Source organism: Equus caballus, chromosome 15, assembly GCF_041296265.1.
Source record: "Equus caballus isolate H_3958 breed thoroughbred chromosome 15, TB-T2T, whole genome shotgun sequence".
NCBI lineage: Eukaryota > Metazoa > Chordata > Mammalia > Perissodactyla > Equidae > Equus > Equus caballus.
In genome coordinates this window covers 62,057,359-62,080,581 of record NC_091698.1, presented here as the reverse complement: position 1 = coordinate 62,080,581, position 23,223 = coordinate 62,057,359, and the positions used below count along the sequence as shown (strand labels likewise).

Genomic DNA, 23,223 nt, shown 5'->3' with positions numbered 1-23,223 from the left:
ATTTTAGAAACAAGGCCAAAGGATAAACCATGCATCTCTAAAATGTGAGAGGAACACGTACATGTATAATTCTCTATAATATCAAACTTTATTATTTATTTTGTACCAGGCACTACATTAAATGTGTTACGTAGAAGATTTTGCCTTAATCCTCACAACAGTCCTAAGAAGTAAGTTCTGTTATTATCTCCATTCTAGATGCAAAAACTGCATTTAGTCACAGAGCTAGTAATTGGTAGAATTGGGATAAGAATATCAAACCAAAATCTAAAGGAGATTATGATACAGCAAATATCTGAAATGTCTCTCTTCTAACTACTATGAAAACTGAACACTTCATGAAATAGTCAAATTGAAAAATATTTTAAGGCCAGACCTGTGTTTCCCAAAGTATGTTCTATGGAATACTAGTCCCTGAAAACTATCCATGTGAAAAAGGCTCTATAGGGTCCAGCCCAGTGGCATAGTGGTTATGTTTGTGCGCTCCACCTCAGCTGCCCAGGATTTGAGGTTTGGATTCCAGGTGTGGACCTACATGCCATCCATTAAGCCATGTTATGGCGGCGTCCCACACACAAAATAGAGGAAGACTGCCACAGATGTTGGCTAAGGGACAATCTTCCTCCAGCAAAAAGAGGAAGATTGGCAACAGATATTAGCTCAGGGCCAATCCTCCACATCAAAAAAGAAAAAAAAAAAGGTTCCATAATGAAAGTATTTGAGAAACTCTATCTAGTATACAGTGAGACCAAAAAAGGGTGAAATATAGGATGAACTTATTTTTAAACAGTATGCTAATTACATTTTCAAATTATATCCTCCAATGTTGTTCTCCAACCTCCAGACACCTTTCAGAGGAAGTACTTTTAAAATTAAAGCAATGGGTCCAATTGTTAATCTGAAAAAAGTGGAATAAAGAGTATAAAATGCCCTAAAAGTCTGTAAACACAGGAACAACAGTATATTTATTGTAAACCTAAGTCCCGACTGATGGTTTTAAACAGTTTTCACCTATGTTTAAACAGTTTAAACCTATGTTTCCAAACTGTTCAAACTTGTAGACTCACTCCCCTCTTAGGAATTCATAAAACACCACCATAAGGAAAACTCTTACAAGCCCTTCAGAAGACTTATTTAATATTGCTTTCTGTTTCCCAAACTCAATTAACTAAAGAACCCCTTTTATCCCACGTAATATCTATTAACAATCCACAGTATTAGTATTCTACAAAACACACTTCAGAAAACCCAGCTCTAAACTCCTTCCAATTATCATATTGCCTTGTGGTAGAAGAGACAAGACCATACTCCTCAAAGGCTTAGAAACTGTCTAGTGCTACATTCTAGACCCTTTTCCAAGAAAACTACCATTTATATGGTGAATGATGAACACAAAATAAACTGCAGGATCGTAAAACTTTGTCAGCATGCCCTGAGCTTCTGAGAAGGCTATTAAGAAGGTCTCATGTATATGTACAAGCTCCAGAAACCAGCAACTTCAGTGCTCTATATGACCTTGATCATTACATGTCATTGAGCAACAGTAGACTCAGAGGCTTAAAGAACCTTTGGTTAAAATATAAACTACATGGACAGATGCATGAATTTCTCTTAACACTTAAACTAATTCTCTCTCAAGCCCTGATGAAGAATTGGAAAAAGTCTTCAAGTCCTAGAGATCAAAAAGAAAGTCCATCCTATTTAACATAAATATTAAGAACTAACTGTGACAAATTAAGAGACTGCATGCTATATAAATAGTGAAAATCATCAGATACTAAGAAAGAGGGGAGGTTTAAAAAGTAAAAAAGCAATGTCTAGACGTTATTTGGGGGCTTATATACTTTCCATCATTCTGCTCTTTGAAGTTTGAAAATGTGCACAGAAACAGTGCCCAGATAAAAGAGGCATAGTAAAAAAAATTCAACATGTTAACAAGATTTAAACAAATAGAAATGGGCAAACATCTTGAGCATTTTATGTTCAATTAGCCAACAAAATACCTAAACCAACTTATTAGCTGAATTATCAAATAGGCCATATACTAAGTTTTACTGCATGCCTTTCAGCCATGAGCAGAAAACAAAATGAAGACACTAGCTCTTGTCAGATGTACCCATGTGTGATACGGTGACGAGAATGGACACGATGATTTCTAAAAAACTAATGTGATAACAATGAACAGTATCAATTAGACAGACAAAATCAGGTCAGTTAACCCACGATCTCTTTCGACAGGCATATATAAAAGGCATTAATATTTGTTCAAATTGCCCTGAAATTTCTCAACTTCCCTCCTCCTTCACCCTTTCCAGTTAAAGGAACCTTTTTCTTATATTTTCTCATTTGAGTAGAATTATTCAACTGTGCCCCTGAAAGGCTGGCTTTCACATCACTGCAGCTGTTAACATTTTAGTCCCAAAGGACTAAGCCTACTTTGTACAGTGGTGGAGGAGACACCACTCCACCTGCCTTGGAGTGGGAGAAGAGCTGAAGGGCACTGCTTCAAATGGAATTTCATCCTCTCGAAGGGACACCCACCAGAAATGTTTCAGAATGCAAATACTGCGCTAAAAAGTTAAATCAGCTGACCAAACAATAAAGAAGGGAAAACTTAAAACCCAGAATCATTATTTATATTTATTACTGCCATCCCCTTTTGATATTCATTGTACTATTTGTAAAAATAGATAAAAGTTTAGTAGAACACAACAGGCCAATAGCACAAGGGCCACAAACACTAAATTTCTAGCTCTCAGAGAAATACCAGACAACAGACAAATGAGAAAAAAAGAAGTTTTTGACTCATTAACACCTAAAGTCAGATAAGTGTTGATTAAATCTTTTTATATAACAATCTTATACCAAACTAACATTATTATAACAACACATTGTTGCTATAAAAATAGAGTTTCAAAATATATACAACTAAACTTATTATCTATTACCAAATCTCTGAAAATGTGAATATCTAATAATTAATTTTGGCAAATGGGGTCTGCCAAGTTCCCTGGTACTATTATTGTGACCAAAACTCAAATTCTTAATAATAATTGGTAAATGGAAAATAGAAAATTCAGACACTGTTTCATTAGGGAGCAATAGCACACAATAGTTATTTTTAAACAGAAATTATGTTGAATTATCCTTACTTTTTAAAATGGAAATCCTAATTAATTTAATTAATTTTTAGCTATTGTGACTGTAGAAAATCCAAATTTAAGATTCATACTTATTGAAAGAAATAACAAAGACCTAACAAATTTTGGGCCAGCCCAGGTGGCCTAGTGGTTAATTTCAGCACACTCTGCTTCACTGGCCCGGGTTCAGTTCCCAGGCGCAGACTTACACCACTCATCTGTCAGTGGCCATGCTGTGGCGGAAGCTCACATACAAAAAGAGGAAGACCGGCAGCAGATGTTAGCTCAGAGGAAATCATCCTCGGAAAAAAAAAATTTTAATTAAATTTTTCAATTTTGATTTTTTCCCCTAGACACTTGGCTGTATTACCCTCTTGATGTACCAAAACAAAACCTGGTGGGAGAATGACAGTTTCCTTGTTTGATCAGCAAAGTTTTACACAGAGTCTCAAAATAATCAAATGATTTTCACATTAAATGTACAGTGACTGACATGCAACCTAATAGCCAGACATTAGCTAATATAAATATAAAATAGAGACCAAAAATCTAATTGATAATTGTTTTCTAAATAAAGAGGATGGCCGAGAAGAAAATTAACCTTGATACTGTTCTACTATATGCCAAAAATTGTGCAATGTACTATACTTATCTCCTTTATATATACACATTAAATGCCAGCATATGTGATTATGATGCTACCAACTTTTAGTCCCTTAGTAAAGGTTTCCCCTTCAATTAAATTCCCCACAATGTAGATAATAATGGCAAAGATGTACCAAAATTAAGTCTATGGCCATGGGTCCCAGGCAAAGAAATTAAAAGTAAATTAGAAAGACTAGGGGAATGTACCCTCATAAAACAGGTATTTTGATGTTTTAGCTTTTTCCCTATAGATTAAGAAACAGTATCTTCCAAAGACTTTTATTACTGTAAACCTACCTTACTAATTAAGAATACCTTTGGTCCTATTACAAGTTCCCACACAGAAGAAAACAGCTGATAAGCCCTTGTAAAGCCATCAAACAATTACGCTCTCCAGGGCCACTTTCCACAGCAAAATTTCCAAGACATGCAAAGAACGAAGGTTGCTACTCACGTCTGTGATCAAGGGCCACATACGCCACCCTGCTGCTTCTGTACTTTTGGTTTCCAGGAGTTTATTTTTGCGCATGTTTTTCCCTGGCTTTGTCCTGTATCAGCTTACCAAGCTTCCTAAATCTATAACCTTAGGTCTTTATCCAATGTTGGGAAGTTTTTGACCATTATTAGTTCACATAATTTTTCTGTGACAATCTCCTTCTCCTCTCCTTCTGGACTCTAATGACACAAATGCCAACCCAGTGACATTGTCCCTCAGGTCCCTGAGGCTCTGTTCTTTTTTTACCCCCTCCAATCTTTTTGCTCTCTGTTCTTCTTTTTGGGTATTTTCTATTGATCTATAGTCAAGTTAGTTGCTTCCTCTGTCACTTCCATTCTGCCATGGAGCCAATGTAGTAAATTTTTCATTTCAGATATTATATTTTTCAGTTATGAAATTTCCATTTGTTTCTGTTTTTATAGTTTTTATTTCTTAGCTGAGAATTTCTACCTTTCTATTTATTTCAAGTGTGTTTACCTCATAAAGCACAGTTATAAAAGCTGCTTTCAATTATTTATTATTTCCAATATCTGGATCATCTCAGGATTAGCACCTGTTAACTGTCTTTTCCCTTAAGAATTGGTCATATTTGACTGATCCTTTGCATGTCAAGTAATTTTAGACTGTATCCTAGACATTGTGAATGTTAATGTTACAGAGACTCTGGGTCCCATGTCCTGCTACAATCCTTTGAAGAATACTGATTTTTGTTTGTTTATTTTAGGAGGTATATAACCTAGTTAGGTTCAGACTACAATTTTTGTTTCACCTTCTATAGACAGTGGTTCCAATGTCAGCTCAGTTCTCAAAGCCTTTGCCATGATGCTCTGGGTTTGGTCTCAGGAAACATGCCACTCAGGGGTGAGCCTGAGACTTGGGTGAGAGTTTAAATCTTGTTTTCAACAATGTGGGTCTGTCCTGTGCATTCAGAGCTTGGGGTGAACTCGGGACATGTGCAAGCTCATACACACAAGTAGAGGATCCCCTTCTCCAGGATTCCCCTCACACTTTTTTCCCACAGGATTCTATTTACCTGATTCCTCAGGCCAGAAAACATTAATTTTAAGGTGTTTTAGGATTAACAAGAGCACTTGGTTATATGGTTTAATTCAAACTACACTTATAAGATGATGAAGTACAAGTTTACTGGGACCAGAAAAACCAAAAACATCATTCCTCCAAAAGGTAACTGAAGGTCAAAAAAGACTATCATTATATTGGACACATACACATACAAACTACCCAAAAATATTATGTTCTTATCTAATAAAAAAAAAAGTTCAATTCTGACCTAATAATAAAATGCAATGGAGTTAGATATGTATAGAGAAAGATAAATGAAGAAACAACTGAAGTCATCAACACAGCCTCAGTGAAGGTAAACTAAAATGTTTAGAAAGACAAAACTGAAGGGGGTATACAACGAACTTCTATGAAATCACGAAAGTTATGCATAGAGTGGGTCCCAGATACTCCGATTAACCAAAACCCCAAATATTCAGACTACAATATATAACTGGAAGTTTAAATTCAGAATAAAAATGAACTATTTTATATAGCAAATGTTAAGAGGGGGTAGAGACAGAAAAGGTTAGTAAATAAGCTTTTGAGAGATATTTAAATTAAATCACGGATAGCAACCCATAATAGTGAATTCAGGAAAGCCAAAGAAATTTGAGGTATGCTTGTAGCCTCTTTTGTGTCATTAAAAACAATGGCATGTAGGGGCCAGCCCAGTGGCGTAGTGGTTAAGTTTGTGCACTCCACCTTAACTGCCTGGGATTTGCAGGTTCAGATCCTGGGTGCCGACCTACATGCCGTTCATTAAGCCATGTTATGGCAGTGTCCTACACAAAAAATAGAGGAAGACCGCCACAGGTGTTAGCTCAGGGACAATCTTCCTCAAGCAAAAAGAGGAAGATTGGCAACAGATGTTAGCTCAGGGCCAATCTTCCTCACCAAAGGGAAAAATAATAATAATAATAAAATTTAAAAAAAAATAGCATCTATCCACACAACTTATTCCATTATTGGATGGACCATAGATATTACTCAACATGACTTTTCTTAAACATTGCCTTATTCTTACCATCTATTTTAAAACCTTAGGAGTCTTATAGACGAGTATAGGCCAGAAGCTAACAAAGCAGCAGTAATTCTTCAGGTATTCTACTTCACAGGATCATGGTAGATTAGCAAAACAAATATTTTTAAGACTTTAATTTTATTACTCTGACTCACATAAAGAAATGCTACAAACCAAATACATTAAAAGTACAAATATCTACAAAACTGAAGTTTTATTTTTAGGCTCATAAGTCTTGTAAATATAAATTTCAAATGGTAAATAATCTGAAACACAGTCAATGCCTTACTTGATAAAGTCATTTTTAACTCTTCTTTCTTCTTTTTTTTTGCCCCAGCTTTACTGAGGTATAATTGACAAATAAGATTGTAAGATACTTACAGTGTACAAAATGAGTCGATATAAGTATACATTGTGAAAGGATTTCCCTCATCAAATTAAACACATCTATCACTTCACATATTTAGATTCTTTTGTCAGTGAGAGAATTTAAGTTCTACTCTCTTAGCAAATTTTAATTATACAAAACTGTTATCAACGATAGTCAGGATGATATACATTAGATTCTCAGACCTTATTTATCATATAACTGAAAGTGTGTTTTAATTCTTGAACTGTTTTGAAGACCAAGGATATCAGAGAATTCCTGAATTTACTTTAATATACTGAAAATATTCCCTAAAATTGCTACTTTAAAAATATAATCCAGATCCAAAAAGGAAAGGAAAAAAATCTGACATTATCACTTCATTTCTACTGTACATTGACTGATCAAGGCCCATCAGAGAGGGTTTTTTCTGTTTGTCTGTGTTTTTTTTTTGAGGAAGATTAGCCCTGAGCTAACTTCTGCCGCCAATCCTCCTCTTTTTTGCTGAGGGAGATAGGCCCTGAGCTAAGATCCATGCCCATCTTCCTCTATTTTATATGTGCAATGCCTGCCACAGCATGGCTTGACAAGCAGTGTATAGGTCCATGCCCAGGATCGGAACCAGTGAACATGAGGCTGCCAAAATGAAACATGTGAACTTAACTGCTGCGCCACTGGGCCAGCCCCTGTGTTTTGTTTCTAAGTTAGCAATTTAGCACTAAGAGATACAAAGTTTCATCATAAAAGAAAGTCACTTGTAAATACATCTCCATAAAGCAAAAAAAGAATAAAAATATAGCAAATATACATACTCCTTTTGGAAAGCCATACACATGGGAGAACTGAATCCAAAGACGAGGCACATCTGGGCATCTGGGCTGTAGCCACACCGGAGTAACATTTCTAGGCACGCTTCATGGCCTCCAAACACTGCTGAGTAAACAGGGCTCACTTTGTCTGGCCCAGTGTCACAGACTCGGTTAGTAAGTGGTATTAACAAGTCCAAGATTCTGCAAGTACACAAATTCAGGAGCAATTAATGTTTTTATACGGACATGAATGTAGGCAGCATTTCTCCAGCACATATATTAACAGACACCTATTCACTGATATAAAGAAGTCCATCTGTCCTCAGTGAACCTCCTAACTACATTAAATTATTGCAGGCTCTCTACTCCCAAATCTTACACTTATTAGTGTTGCTTAATACAAACGTCCTTATACATATCTGAAACAGAATTAAATAATGTTCCTATAAATAAATAGATAACAGTTGTCCTTTTTTATTTTTTCACTAATTATTTACCTTACCACCTTCACCTTATTCCCCAAATTCAAATTTTATGTTAGATATTTTAGGATCTAATACTTTAAAACTTCATTATACCAAATATAAACTTGTATCAAGAAAAATTACTTTCCTTCTTAAAGTAAAAATTAAAGTTTTATCTTTCTCATTAATAAGAATTTTTAAAGATGGTAAGTGACATGAATAGTATTTTCATCAGGAAGAAATCAGAGTTTCTGCTAACATATTCTATTCTCTGAAAATAATATGAGCTCTTCAAACACCAAGGCAGATTTATAAAGAAGTTGGTTAAGCAGAGAAAGTTCTAAAGAAAATTACTAAAACATAAGTTCTTAGATTACTTGTAAACTTACCTTCAGCCAGAGAGAAAAGACTAGTCTACTATTCTAAAATTTAAAATACAATTGTAGGGCTAATGTGAGCCAGGAGCGCCCCTCTTTCTAGGAAAAGGAAGGCAGGGCTACTCCAACATATCATCATAACGTTCTTTCTCTTTGCTACTTTTCCTCATGTAAGGCAGGCCTGAGATGATAACCCTGAAGGAGATCTTCCATTCACAGAGGGGTTACCGTAGAAGTAGTCTATGGAGGAAAGCGTTAGCAACAAACAGAATCCTCAAAATTGAGAACAAATTCCCAAGAGGGTTTTGGTATCAATGTCACGCACAGAGTACAAGTGTACCTAAGATTTATGTTTAAATAAATAATCAACAATTAAGAAAATACCAAATTTTAAAACCCATGTATTTTGTTAAAATAAAGGATCTGTTTAACATCTCTTAAAGTTAATAAATGTGTTTAATTTTTTTAAATGGGTTGGAAAAATTATACTCTTCGACAAGGCACAAATACGCTTATGAATATCTTTAAGGAAATAGTAAAATACCATGCCACCTAGTGGCATAATAACCAAATTACAGAATTTGTTTTCCTACTATGGAAACACACTAAAGTAACGATCATTTCACTACTACTTTTTAAATTAAATAATATTAACAATAGTTTTAAAATTATTATTGCAGAATTATGACTCTAAAGACTTTAAACATATTTTAAAAAACTGTTCAGTGCCAACTCATGTTACGATAGACTGTCATATTCTCATAGGTATAACCAAGCTTCTAAGACTCCTGGAACCCCCAACTTCAGGGAATTCCAACTTTCTTTAAGCCTTTCTCTCTCTCCAAGAAATACCAAAGTTTCATGGGAAATTTTGGCTAAGGAAGAAGAGTAATAGGGGCAGGGCTGGCCCTGTGGTGCAGCAGTTAAGTTCGCACGTTCCACTTTGGCAGCCCAGGGTTCGCTGGTTCAGATCCCGGGTGCGCACATGGCACCGCTTGACATGCCATGCTGTGGTAGGTGTCCCACATATAAAGTAGAGGAAGATGGGCATGGATGTTAGTTCAGGGCCAGTCTTCCTCAGCAAAAAGAGGAGGATTGGCAGCAGTTAGCTCAAGGCTAATCTTCCTCAAAAAAAAAAAAACGAAGAAGAGTAATAGAAGCAGAGAAAAGTACCAGATTGGACTTGAGATTAGATAAAGAAATCCAGTCAAAGAATTCACGATGGGGAGAACTACCAACCCAGACAAAAGAAAGACTCGACTCCAAGGGGGGGTGTCACAAACTCAGAAGTTTTGGGGGTCAGGGAGGTAACGTAAAGAAGTTGAATAAGGCCTTCAGATCACTACCTGAAGAGGCCTGGGCTAAAACTGGAGAGGACTGGGAGAGCAAGGCTATAGTTTGAGAAATCAGAGGGAAGACTTAACACCCTGAGAAAGTCCCTGGGGTTATGTGGACTCTAGCCACTCTACCTCACACTAGAAAAGTGCAAGACTAAGAGGGCCTGGAGATGACACGGAGGACAGATATGAGTAGATCTAGTCACCCAGCAGACTGGTAGAGAAGGAAATAGCAAGGATTTTGCCTGGAGGTAAAAGGTCTGGCCCAGAAGATTTCTTCCTTATTACCTTTTAATCATGAGACCATTTGTATTTTCCATTTTTAACACTTACTTTGCATGGCCCATCTGTGCAGCTGCATGAATAGGTAACTGCCAATTGTCCTCATTACAGTAAAGATCAGGATCTGCCCCACTGGACAGCAAAAGCTCCACACATTCCACGTGGCCCTCCTGAGCAGCAATGAACAAAGGAGTTGCTTTATCCAAAGCTTGACAATTGACATTTGCACCTAATACAAAATAAAACATTTAACACATAATTCTCATTTATGCAAAAAAGGAAAAGCCATGATAATTAACATAAATTTCAAAGCAGCTGCCTTAAAAGGGATTCACAGAACAATAGCTTCCCCCCTCCCCCAGCGGATATTGTTGTATAAACACTGATTTTCCCAACTTGTTCATAATCATTTAAATTGTTTTTGCTCTTACATTAGCAAGAAAACAAGTAATTAATATTTCAGAATTCATTTTTAAGCTAAAACAAAAATCTTATTCAATGAAGGATTCATTTCATTCCAATCCCCCCTCTAAAAAGCACTCTGTGGATCCAGTAAGTAAATGTTTGAAAAGGGAAAATGCATGCCACCGAATATGAGTAACAATTCTGCTAAGTACAGAAAAAGATGAGGAAAACCTCAATTATGAGACTTTATAGAGGTCACTGATCGATTCATGAGAAAAATTTCCAGTAAATACATGGGGGCTATGCCTTAAAACTAATATTGACTATACTCTTTATTACATCCCTTTTCTTCAAGACCATTGCATGATAAATAGAGCCTAGAATAAAAGGAAAAAGATCTATTTAAATGGGTTTCTGAGATAATTTTTTAAAGCATAAATCTAATCAATTATTTAGATGCCAGTGTAGAAAGATGTGAAAAATTGAAAGTGAACTCAATTTTGGTGAAGGTTTTGAAAACAGCAGACTTTCCCCAATCTTTTCTCATTGACAATGTGTTAAATATGCTAAGTATGGTGTTAGTATATGACTGTGAGAATTTTTAAATTTCTGGAATATATCTCAGCAGAAAAATCATCATCATCAAGGGTAAAAAGACTATGTTTTATTTAAAAGCATGTTCCATAAGTGTACCTTGAATAAAACAAAGCCCTGATATGGGCAAAAACTATGCAAAACACAAATGGTAAGTTAGAGTTTATGGAACCTTCAGAAATTCCAACTGGACATTCAACCTGTCTAGAAAAGCAGAATCTTCTTGACTTATACAAGGTGGATGCTTCACCTACTGTCAGCCTCAGAAAGAAGTGAACACTATTACTGAAAAAAAGACTAAGTCAAGAAATAAACCTATTTAACTTTCTTTTTTAAGCAATGTTTCATTTTGATTGATAATTTCAATGTATCAGAAAGAATAAGGAACTAGTCCCTGTAAAATTACAGGTAGACGGGGGGGGGGGGGGGGGAAGGAGGGCAAAAGGTGTGATTAGGCACACATGTGTAGTGATGGATTGTAATTAGTCTTTGGGTGGTGAACATGATGTAATCTACACAGAATTCAAAATATATTACAATGTACAAGCAAAAAAGAGAAATATATACGGAAAAAAAATTTCACAAGCTTGATTGTAAATACCCACTTATCTAGGTATGTGCCCATGTAAATTGGGACTGTGTTATCTCCAGTGCCTAGAACAGTGGGACACAAATTAGATGCTCAATAAAAACTGTATTCATACCAAAAAAAGAGAAAGATTACAGGTATAAAGTCAGAAAAATGACAGATAATTCACTGAAATGAAAGTCATTTTAAGGAGCCAGAAACATATACAGCTACATTACAGACATACCTACATACCTTTTCAACTTGCTTTTCACAACTATTCAGAGAGGAGAGAAGGAAAAAAAAAAGAACAAAGCAAAACAAAACGGGTACTTAGTGTTCCAGGAGATAGGCTCAGCACATTGAGGTGCAATTTAACCCATTTTATTCTAAATATTCGTTACACACTCATAATTGGAACTTATGGGACTGGCAGCCATAAAATGAATTAAGACAGTCCTCAGGAAGGTACAACATAGAAGAAAGCAGATGAGAAGTCAGAAGGCCTGAGTCCAAGCCCAGATTCTGCCAGGAAATACTTTCTAGATCTTTGGCAAGGCATTTAAACATTCAGGGCCTAGGATTCTTAATAAAAAAAAAAAAAAACATGCTTCAATAAATGATTTTGGAGATTCCTCTGAACTCTGTGATTTATGGATGCAATATTTGTAACAGATATCTTAATTTGGCACTTAATGAATGTTTCTTTTGCTTCCCACTTCAACTTGAGTATTTAAAGGTTTGTAAGGAGAAAACAGAAATAAGAAAATGCATGCCATGATGTCTAAATAAAGGCTTTTTTTGTATATTTGGAGGTAATTTATTAAAAGCTTAGGTATTACAGAAGGTATCTAAAAAGCCTAGGTATTTAAAAAAAAAAAAAAAATTTGCCTGGTGGCAAATCTGGTATATTTCCCTTCTGCTCTTGACTATCCCTGCCTCATCAAGTTAGCATTATGAGCACACACAGTGTTTGGAGGAATTTAAAAGCCCTTACGTAACAAACATTTCTGGTCATAGAAATGACATACAGAATAAGAATGCCACCTCTACACCATCTTCTCTGGCAATGCTGAATGTGCAGTAGTTGCCACAGAGAAACCTTTACCAGGATTATATTGCTATTAAAGTGTAAACAAGCTTTGAAATAAACCCATTTAAACATCACACAATTGACCAAAACACCCAACTCAAAGGGTTAATATACAAAAGAGCTATCTAATAAATTAATTAAGCCTAAACTGGTCTTATACCCCAGAAAGTTGGAACTGTTCAGGTCCCTATAAAAAAGGATAGCCCCATCATTCAACTTGCCAATAAACCTGTTTCAGTGATAGATCATTATGTTCCTACCCAGATAAATTAGTAGCTGTGCACTGCATTGTTATATTGCATATAACAAGCTGTACATGTTAGTAATAGACACTTAGTAACCAGGCCTACAAATCAACTTGTATGTACTCTTATTTACCACTAAGATAAAACCATAAACTTCACAACCTGATTTATATCTGGTCAAGAATTATTCTTCCCAGGAAGATACAAAGTTAAAACTCATGATCTTAACAGTGCAAAGGCTAATGGATTAATCTTACCCGATGAAATAAGTATGCTCAAGCTTTCTATCTTGCCATACTGAGCAGCCACAAATAAAGGTGTGATTCCAAAGTCATCCTGGCATTCCTTGTTTGCTCCTTTTTTAAGAAGCAATTTTATGATCTCAGCATTTTCCTAAAGCACAGATTCATATTTTAAATAAGAGAAAACAAAGAAAATAGAAGGTATCTCTTTTCTTATTGTTGTGTGTGTGTGTTTTACCCTCACTAAAGGAAAATTTTTTTAGAAAAGTCAACTGGTGGATGGGAAGGAAGTGTTAATCAGATTATTCTATACCTTTAGCTAGCCCACTAAACAAAAATAGATCTCTTGGAATTAGAATCCTTATAAAATCCTGAAAATTAGCTTGCTAGCCCAAGCACTAAGGTGTTATCACAGTTTCTAAATACACTACTATAACTAAAATAAGCCACTGCTTGTTATCAATTTATATCCCAAATATTCTGACTGTCTTTTAACTATGCTATCAACATTGAAAAACCTTAGATAATCCCTGCAGCCCAAAGCTGCTGGAACTACTACAGCAGTTGGCTTATTCAAAATGATCATTAGCATTTAGACTGCCTTTTCTGTACTGCACTAACCATCATAAATCACAGGCAAGTAGGAAGCAAAAACTGTATAGAACTGTCATTTTAAAAGGGTAAAATGCACAATTTACATGGAAATGAAATAATAAATTCAGAGGTTACCTGAAAAGTAGCCTGGTGCAAGGCGTTCCATCCACACATAGAATGGGATCCATTAACATTTGCTCCGTGTCGAAGCAACAGCCTTACCACATCTACCTGTCCATTTTCAACAGCTGCAATACAGCAGTCAAAAAAATTATTGTCAGTAAAAAGGCATGTTTGTAGGACTAGACACTTTGGTGATGTTCTCATCACTTATTCACCTTGTAACTCACAACGCTGTGATCATTCCTATCAACAAATCAAAACACACACTCCTTATGCAATGCCAAAACATTTATTACAATTGTCGTAGCCCAAACCCATTAACATATATATCCTTTCTGTGTACAGACAAAATTATTTTCAATCATATTTTAAAAGATACAGAGGAATTGGAAGCCAAGAGGCAAACATGTTCTCTCTGATAATAGAGACGATGTGTTTCTATTTTATAAAAAATACAATTGGGAAGGGGATGGGATGAACAAGACAGAAGAAACAGCACCAGTCTGGAAAAACAGTCTTAGAAGAATTGAAAGGTTTGCTATCATTACCATCTGATCACAAATGACAATAGTCACTGACAAGCAAGTTGAAAGAGCAATACTGAAAGTCTGTGCCTTGCATATTTTTTAAGCATAATATAATCCATAAACAATCATTGTTAAAATGACGTTCTTATATCAACCAATGAAAATACAGTAAAAGTTTGCTTATTTGAACTAAAAGAGGACTCCAAATAAACTAAAGAGTGTTGTTAAAGTAACGCATATTACTTAACTATAGTAACTGAAATTAATGACTCCTAAGTTGCTGCTGACATAGATCATTTGAAAGAATAGTTTGCATGCCTATAGATACCTAAAAATCATGTCCCTTTTACTAATTTCACCAAATCATTCTTTCTTTTACATATCTAATTTAACATTACCACAAGATATGTATAGTCTAATATCATGTACATATAAAAGTTTATAAATCCTAGCTAGTGAGGATAAACATAGGTATAATGTTATTAAGTTGATAGAACAAACAAGTCAGGCTAAACTTTCTAGAATGCCACCTACCACAAAACTTTACTATGAACGTGGCAGTAATTTTGGAGGAGTTAATGAAAAAAATCAGAATGCCAGAATAGACCTACATAATACTTAATAAAATAAGTACACACACGCACACCATTAGCAGACAAGGTATACTGTGAATGCTGCAGGTGTAGGCTATTCCAACGTCTTCCTAGAATTCTAAGTTTGTGGAAATACCAGTATCTACAAGAAGAGAAAGAAGAGAGGTATGTATAAGAAGGTCTGATTGCACGTGCTTGGTAATGGGAAAGGAGGTTTGAAAAACAAGATTTTTCATTTCATTTCAAGCATACAATTATCCTATCTCTTCTGCTATAGTAGGAGGCAGGAAGTGAGAATCAACAACACTCAGTCAAAAATTAGAAAAGCAGGGGCTGGCCCCGTGGCCGAGTGGTTAAGTTCGCGCGCTCCGCTGCAGGCGGCCCAGTGTTTCATTGGTTCGAATCCTGGGCGCGGACATGGCACTGCTCATCAAACCACGCTGAGGCAGCGTCCCACATGCCACAACTAGAAGGACCCACAACAAAGAATATACAACTATGTACCAGGGGGCTTTGGGGAGAAAAAGGAAAAAAATAAAAAAATCTATAAAAAAAAATATATCTTTAAAAAAAAAAAATTAGAAAAGCACTAGACATCTGGATGAAGGGCCATATTAGAAAAACACTAATAAAAATGAAACAATGTGGAAGATAAAATCCTTAAAAGTATAAAACAAGAAATGACAAATGTATTCATTATTATCAAAGATGACTAACATGTTGTTGACAGCCGATTAATTTGGTATATTGAATTTACACCAAGGCTTATTTCCCCCATAAGATTGTCAGAAGTTCTATAATCAACAACTCTCTTATCCCGGGAGGTTTCAGAAATTTAACCACCATGTTGACGTAGTATCACTGTAGGAGAAGTTTAACATAACTCATCTTTATTTCCAAGTTAACATTCAAGGGCATTTTACTATAGAAAAAACAACAGATTTTCAAGCTAAGTCATTTTTCTATAATCAATCTAAAATCAATCTAATTTTGGGTGGAGGTTATGACAGAAAAGGAAGAAAATCTGTTTTATATCCAATTCATATATCATTATCAGTGATTATTGGCAAAAATCATTCTATAGCCAGACCCTGAGTTGAAGATTATCAGGTTGTCAACAGTGATATATGAAGCAGAGTGAAGATAAGTTTGTTTTCAAGTTTTAAGCTGACCTTCTAAAAAAAGAAAGTCGAAAACACTTGTTTTGACTATTAAATACACTATAGAAGTCAGAGAAAAACTGTTTTCACTTTTAATATCATAAATACATTAAGATATCTGATTTCTGCATCTCTAGTGAAAACACATGCCAAGGACAAAAAGAGTGAAACCAACACATCAGCAGATAAATAGCTTTTTTATACCTCTTACTAATTATTTCACGATAAGCAAATTTACTGGCTAATAATTAAGAAATAGTGATCTAGGGGCTAGCCCCATGGCCGAGTGGTTAAGTTCGCGCGCTCCGCTGCAGGCGGCCCAGTGTTTCGTTGGTTCGAATCCTGGGCGCGGACATGGCACGGCTCATCAAACCACACTGACGCAGTGTCCCACATGCCACAACTAGAAGGACCCACAACTATGTACCGGGGGGCTTGGGGAGAAAAAGGAAAAAATAAAATCTTTAAAAAAAAGAAAAATAGTGATCTAGAAAAGTGTATTTATAGGTTACATCTACTACTACCAACGCCTCTCCTTTGGAAGAGGTGGATCAACTTTCTCTCCTTATTTAACAAGTTGCTAAATCGGGGCAGAGGGACCATACCATAACCATGTATTTTATGCTTCAATTAAAGTTTATTCCAGGGGCTGGCCCAGGGGCGCAGCGGTTAAGTGCACACGTTCCACTTCGGCGGCCCGGGGTTGGCCGGTTTGGATTCCGGGTGCGGACATGGCACCACTTGGCACGCCATGCTGTGGTAGGCGTCCCACATATAAAGTAGAGGAACATGGGCATGGATGTTAGCTCAGGGCCAGTTTTCCTTAGAGAAAAGAGGAGGATTGGCAGCAGTTACCTCAGGGCTAATCTTCCTCAAAAAAAAAGAAAAAAGTTTATTCCAAAAAAAAAGACTTGAGGGGCCAGCCCAGTAGCACAGTAGTTGAGTTCACAAGTTCCACTTCGGCAGCCCGGGGTTCGCCGGGTCAGATCCCAGGTGCAGATCTAGGCACCTCTTGTCAAGCCATGCTGTGGCAGGCATCCCACATATAAAGTAGAGGAAGATGGGCATGGATGTCAGCTCAGAGCCTGTCCTCCTCAGCAAAAAGAGGAGGATTGGCGGCAGATGTGAGCTCAGGGCTAATCTTCCTCAAAAAAAATAAAAATAAAAAGACGAACTTCCTATTTATTGGCCTTCTTATCATTAAGAAAGTATGCTCCTTGAGGAAAGAAACTGAGTCTTGTTCCTTTTGTATGCCCAGTGCCAACTGCAGGGAGAAGACAGACAATAATCAATTGTTGACTGGAGGAAGGAAAAATAAACATCTAAAATGAAATAAGATTTTCTCTTTTCAAGAATATATTCCCTCTCCAAAGTGAATAGGCTTTGGAATTATACTTCTGGATATAACAAGATAACTGGTACTAAACCAGCCATCCCGCCATAAACTGTCATAAGAATGAAGAAAATATATAAGGCAACTTTTTCTGGCATTAAACAACAGGCAGAAGACTGTGACTGCTGAGAGCAGGGAAACTCATGAGGTAAGTCTCATGACCACCCAAGCTCTCTGCCTGGGACATTTCTTGATTAGGTGCAGTGAGCTGAAGTCTGAGCAGAGCGTGGGTAAGGTAGAGGAAATAGTCCAAGCAGAGTGCAGCAGTCCACTGAGCTGAGGAGGCAGAGATTAGAGGTTAAGCAGTTGAAATCTGCATGGCAAGTCCCCAGAGAGGTTCTACCATGAGAGGGGAGGTTCTACTGTGCAAGTTCTCCAAGAATCCCCAGGTGAGGTCTGGGCTACACATGTACAAGGCAAGAAGAAGCTTACCAGAGAACAGCTAACGGATTAAGAATGGAATAGAGATAACTAGAGGTCAAACAGTGCTGAGGGGCAATGGAACTCCTAGGAGTTCTGGTCCAGTCAGACTGGCGAAACCACATGATACCTCGTTAACATCCTGGGCATCCAGCTGAGACACCCAAAAGGCAGAGTCCTAGGAGTAAGAACCACATCTGAGAGTAAGATCTACTCTAGATTTGCTCTGACTAAGCCTAAAATAAGCCCTGACAAGATGAGGAAGAAGGCAGAGATTGAGAGTTGAGTCCAGCCAAGTTAGAGAGGCTTGGGAAACACCTTAAGCTCTCCACAGATCTATCTAACAAAACATAAAACCAAACCTAAGCAAGTTCAAGGTGATAAGCCAGTGAATGACCCACCTATCAGAAAAAAAGAAAAAAAATCAACACTTCTCAGAGAAAGATAACAGAATTCAAGTCTCTACAACATATTATCCACAATGCCCAGCATACAAGTCAGAAAGTAGCAGCAGAAACTGACCCCGAGATGGTCCAGATGTTGGGTCTAACAGATTAACTAAAGCAGCTATTACAAATATGCTTTAAAAATTTAAGAAAAATATGCTCAAAGATTTTACTTTTAATATCTATGGTGTACAAATAGGCATACACAGAGAATCTCAACAGAGAAATGAAACTATTAAAAAAGAACCAAATAGAAATTCTAGAACTGAAAAAAAGAAATGGATGGGCTTAAAAGAAGGTTAGAGATGGCAGAAGAGTCATCGAACTTGAAGACATCAATATAAATCATTCAATCTAAAGAAGAGAGAGAAAAAAAGACTGAAGAAAAATGAATTGTGCATCAGGGACAGCGTGGAACAACATCAAACAGTCCAAAATACATGTAATTGGAGTCCAAAAAGGAGAAGAGAGTAAGAACTGGGTAGGAAAAAATATATTTGAGGAAATAATGCCTGAAATTTTCCAAAAATTGATTTTAAAAACAAAGCCACATTGATTTACAGATCCCAGAAAACCAGCAAACCACAGTGCTTTGGAAGAAGTCACTACACTTCTTACGACTTCACATTCTATCTAAATTAAGGATGACTATATAAACATACCTGACAACTCCACGGAAGAATTCAGAGGATTATAAAAGGGGGTATAAACAACAAGCCATTGAAATCAACTTAATAGCTACAATAGCAGTTTAAAATTTTTTTCAGGGCTCCTATTTGCACTTAAAATAAAACCTATCATCTTACCATGTCCTTCAAGACTCTGCAATAATAAATTAATTAATCCAATCATTCAACAGTGCCAGGGACTATGCCAAACACAAGGGATATAGCAGTGAACAAGACCTACCAAGTATTCGCCTTCATGGAACTTTCATTCTAGTGAAGAGACAGATAATAAAGAAGAACACAGATAAATAAAATAGGTTCTGACAAAAAGACCGTGAACGAAATTAACAGGCTAGAGTAACAGGCAGTGACTGGGTATGAGAGTGCTACTTTAGACAAGAGGATAGAGGTCGTCTCTCTGAAACAGACACATGTGAACAGGGAAACGAAAGATAAGAAGCAGTAAGCCATGCAAAGAAGTGGAGGAAGAGTCCTCCAAACAGAGGAAACAGGAAGTGTAAAGGCAGGGAAGTGGGAAAGGGCTAGGTATGTTTAGTAGGATGGCCAATGTGGCTGAAGCCGAAAGTCAGGAAGAGGAAATAAGGCCAGAGAGGTAGAAAGGAGTCAGATTTTGTAGGTCATCGCAAGAAGTTATGATTTTTTTCTTTTAAGGGAACAAATGAATTTTTGGCTGGAGCTACTCTGAGGGGAACAGCTCTCTCTTCAGCCTCACCTTGTGGGCCTCTCCCCACACTCACTGTGTTCTAGTCACACTCGTCTTCTTTTGCCTTATCTCAAATGGTTCTCATCATACTTTCAAAATGCCACAACTGAGAGTAGTTTTCACTGACCAGCCCACCTAAAGCAGGTCCCTCCTCTTCATTACTGTCTATCATATCATAATGCCCTATTCCTTGGTATCACTTATAACAGATCACAATTATAATTCACATGTATACTTGTTCATTATAAATTCCTCACCAGATTACAAGATTCACTCACTACTGTATATCCTCAGCACTTAAAGTGCCTGACATACACAAGTCACTCAATAATACTAGATGGATGGACAGAAAACAGTAGAGGCTTTATACTGACTGGTCACCTAAAGAAAACATAAACATAGCGTTACAAATACTAAGAAAATAGAAATGAACAAAGGAAAAAAAAGCGACCTGAGATTAAGACTAAGTAGGATTCTCAAAGTGAACAATCAGATCTTTACTATTACACAGGAAAGATAAACTTGGATATGGTTCAAGGTAAAATAGTAATAAAATCAAGAGGCAGTATTTATTTAGAACTTACAAATTAAATGAGATATCAACATGAGTTCTTTTATTCCTATAATCAAAATTGAAACAATAACCTATAAACACATGAAAAGATCAACATTACTAGTCATGAGGGAAACGCAAATCAAAACTATGAGACCTCACTTCACCCTCCCCTGGAATAACTATAATCAAAAAGATGAACAAAAACAAGTGTTGACAAAGATGGGAGGAAATTGAAAGCATCATAAAATATAAAAAACCTGAATGTCCATCATTATGATATAACAACTTCAGTAGACTATTAGATAATATCTAAAACTACAACTATTAAGATAGTATTGAAATGCTAAAAAAATGCTTATAGCAGTAAAAAATCTAAATTGGAAATATTTATGATGCATTATATAAAATGTAAAGTGCCTATTTAAATTAGAAAATGTCCATGTAAATTTATACATAACTATAAAAAAGGTGTACACAAAAAGAATTGCAGGGAATTCTGAAAGACAAAAATGTGTAGGATAGGGGCCAGCCTGGTAGCGCAGCAGTTAAGTTCGCAGGTTCCGCCCAGGGTTTGCCAGTTCGGATCCTGGGTGTGGACATGGCACCACGTGGTAAACCCCATGCTGTGGTAGACGTCCACATATAAAGTAGAGGAGGATGGGCGTGGATGTTAGCTCAGGGCCAATCTTCCTCTGCAAAAAGAGGAGGATTGGCAGTAGTTAGCTCAGGGCTATCTTCCTCAAAAGAAAAAAAAGGTGAAAAAAAAAAATGTGTAGGATAAGGGACCATTATTTTCTTCTTAAAATTTATTATCGCTTATCCAATAAATAAAAATAGAAAAAATACATTTGTGATATCTATGCTGTTAATATGGATACCTCCTTTCCAGCTTATTTCTAGTAGTCTATCTCACTTTTAATAATTTTTTTCAACTGGATATGGTACTTCAAAAATTTGTCGTGGTGTTTTGGTGTTGGCTTATTCCAGTCTACAAATTTTTCACCACAAGATGATACTTCTGCTGTTGTGACTCAAGGCCACAATCTTTAAGCTCACTTTAATATTTGCATTTAAACGGAATTTCAGCCCAAAAAACAATTCAAAATTACATTTCAGTAACGTAAGATAGAAAGTCCTATATAACACCTGTGTAATGACTCAATCTGTTCATAGCATTTCCCTATAATGAGATTTCAGATCCTGAATTACAGCCTAGACTGTGGAAGCATATACAGAAGACCACAGCATTAGTGAAGCAACACTGCAGCACAGATGGTTCAACTGCGTCCTAACACAATCCTGCTTCCTCATTATGATCAAAGGGGGCTGCTCTGTTTAGGAAAGACCAGAGCTCTGAGGTCATCTTTCAGGAGATGAAAAAGTATGCCTTTGTCTATCCATTGGTTTGTGCTCTGTAAACAACAAACAAATGTATTCTACTGAGGGTCACAAACTGGCAGCTTATCAGTTGGATTCTATCCCCAGATGTCTTTTATTTGGTCCACACAGTTTTATTTGGTTTTGTTTTGTTTTATAGTTGAGCCAACATTTAAAAATCAGGAAATTCCACATTTAACAAAAATACAGATATCCATATTTGAAGTGCCTTGAAATCCAGCAACAATGGGCTTCCGTAAGCAGTGGCTGCCCCTTTGGACTAGGTTTTACTTTCCTCAACAGTCCCTAGATTCTAGAAGCATCTGCACTTATAATCTACCTTCCAGCCCCAGCAAGCATCTGAATTTGAGGTCCCTGTTGTTAAATCTTTAAAAGTTCAAGGATATAGACTTTTCCACTGACTTTATTTTCTGGAAGCGGCTGGAATTAGCATAATGAATAGCCACCCTGTTACATTATTTAAGGTATCTTATATAAAAGATACAGCAATAAATTCTCGTTGGAGTTCACTGTAGGAACCATTGCTCTTTACGCATCAAATGATCAGTGTGCTTTTCTTTTTTTACTCTGGCTGCCAGGAAGCGCAGCACTAAACTCTAAATTCAATTACCATAGCTTTTCTTGACCTGTTTTCTGGCACAATGATGTCTTAATTCTTACTGACTAGCCTGCCTTCTTCTGTTTTAAGGCATCACTCTATTTTGGGGTTTTTTTTTTTACTTTTTATTTAACTATAATACATACAAGAAGACACATATAATAAGCTCAATGAATTTTCACAAACTGAACATACTATGCAAGGATCCAGATCAACTTACATAAATGGAAACACATAGGTTAGATACTCTATTACATCTAGTTTCTTTGGTTCAACATTATGTTTGTGAGACTTATCAATATTGTTGTCTGTAGTTGTAGATCATTCATTTTCATTGCTGTATAGTATTCCATTGTGTAAATATAACACAATTTATTTATCCGATATCTTTTAGTGAACACTGATATACACTGATGTCAAATATATGCCTAGCAATGGAATTGCTGGGACCAAGATTATGTACACGTTCACCTTTAGTAAATTCTTCCAAACAGTCTTCCAAAGTGGCTATACCACTTCACACTCTAACCTACAGTACATGTTCTGGTTGTTCCACATCCTCACAAACACTTGGCATTTTCAATCTTTTTCTTTTTAGCCATTCTGGTAGGCGTGTAACGTTCACGCTTACCTTCACCATCAGTCACCTGGAAATCTCTTTGGAAGTAGCTGAGATATAAAAAAATAAACAAAAGTATAACATTGTCTTTATCCTGAGTTCCTTTGGGACTCACAAGCCTGAGGAGACAAATGAAGTCATGTTAACTGTACATTATAATTTCAAATCCTGAGATTGGGGTTTTGGATGAAACAACTGATAACCGCCATAGCTGGCTGGTACATGGGATTTCGTTATACTACACTCTCTACTTT

General features: G+C 36.4%; 1 protein-coding gene across 21 annotated transcripts in view; it reads right to left on the bottom strand.

Moving 5' to 3' along the window:
- ASB3 (ankyrin repeat and SOCS box containing 3) overlaps positions 1 to 23,223 on the bottom strand; it is a 107,689-nt gene that overhangs the window by 22,812 nt on the left and 61,654 nt on the right. For all 21 annotated transcript variants that reach the window (XM_023618407.2, XM_070234766.1, XM_023618412.2 and 18 more), the window contains 4 exon segments: positions 13,880 to 13,992; positions 13,166 to 13,301; positions 10,055 to 10,232; positions 7,547 to 7,744 (listed from right to left, as the gene is read on the bottom strand). In XM_023618407.2, coding sequence (XP_023474175.1) covers positions 7,547 to 7,744; positions 10,055 to 10,232; positions 13,166 to 13,301; positions 13,880 to 13,992 — 625 coding nt within the window.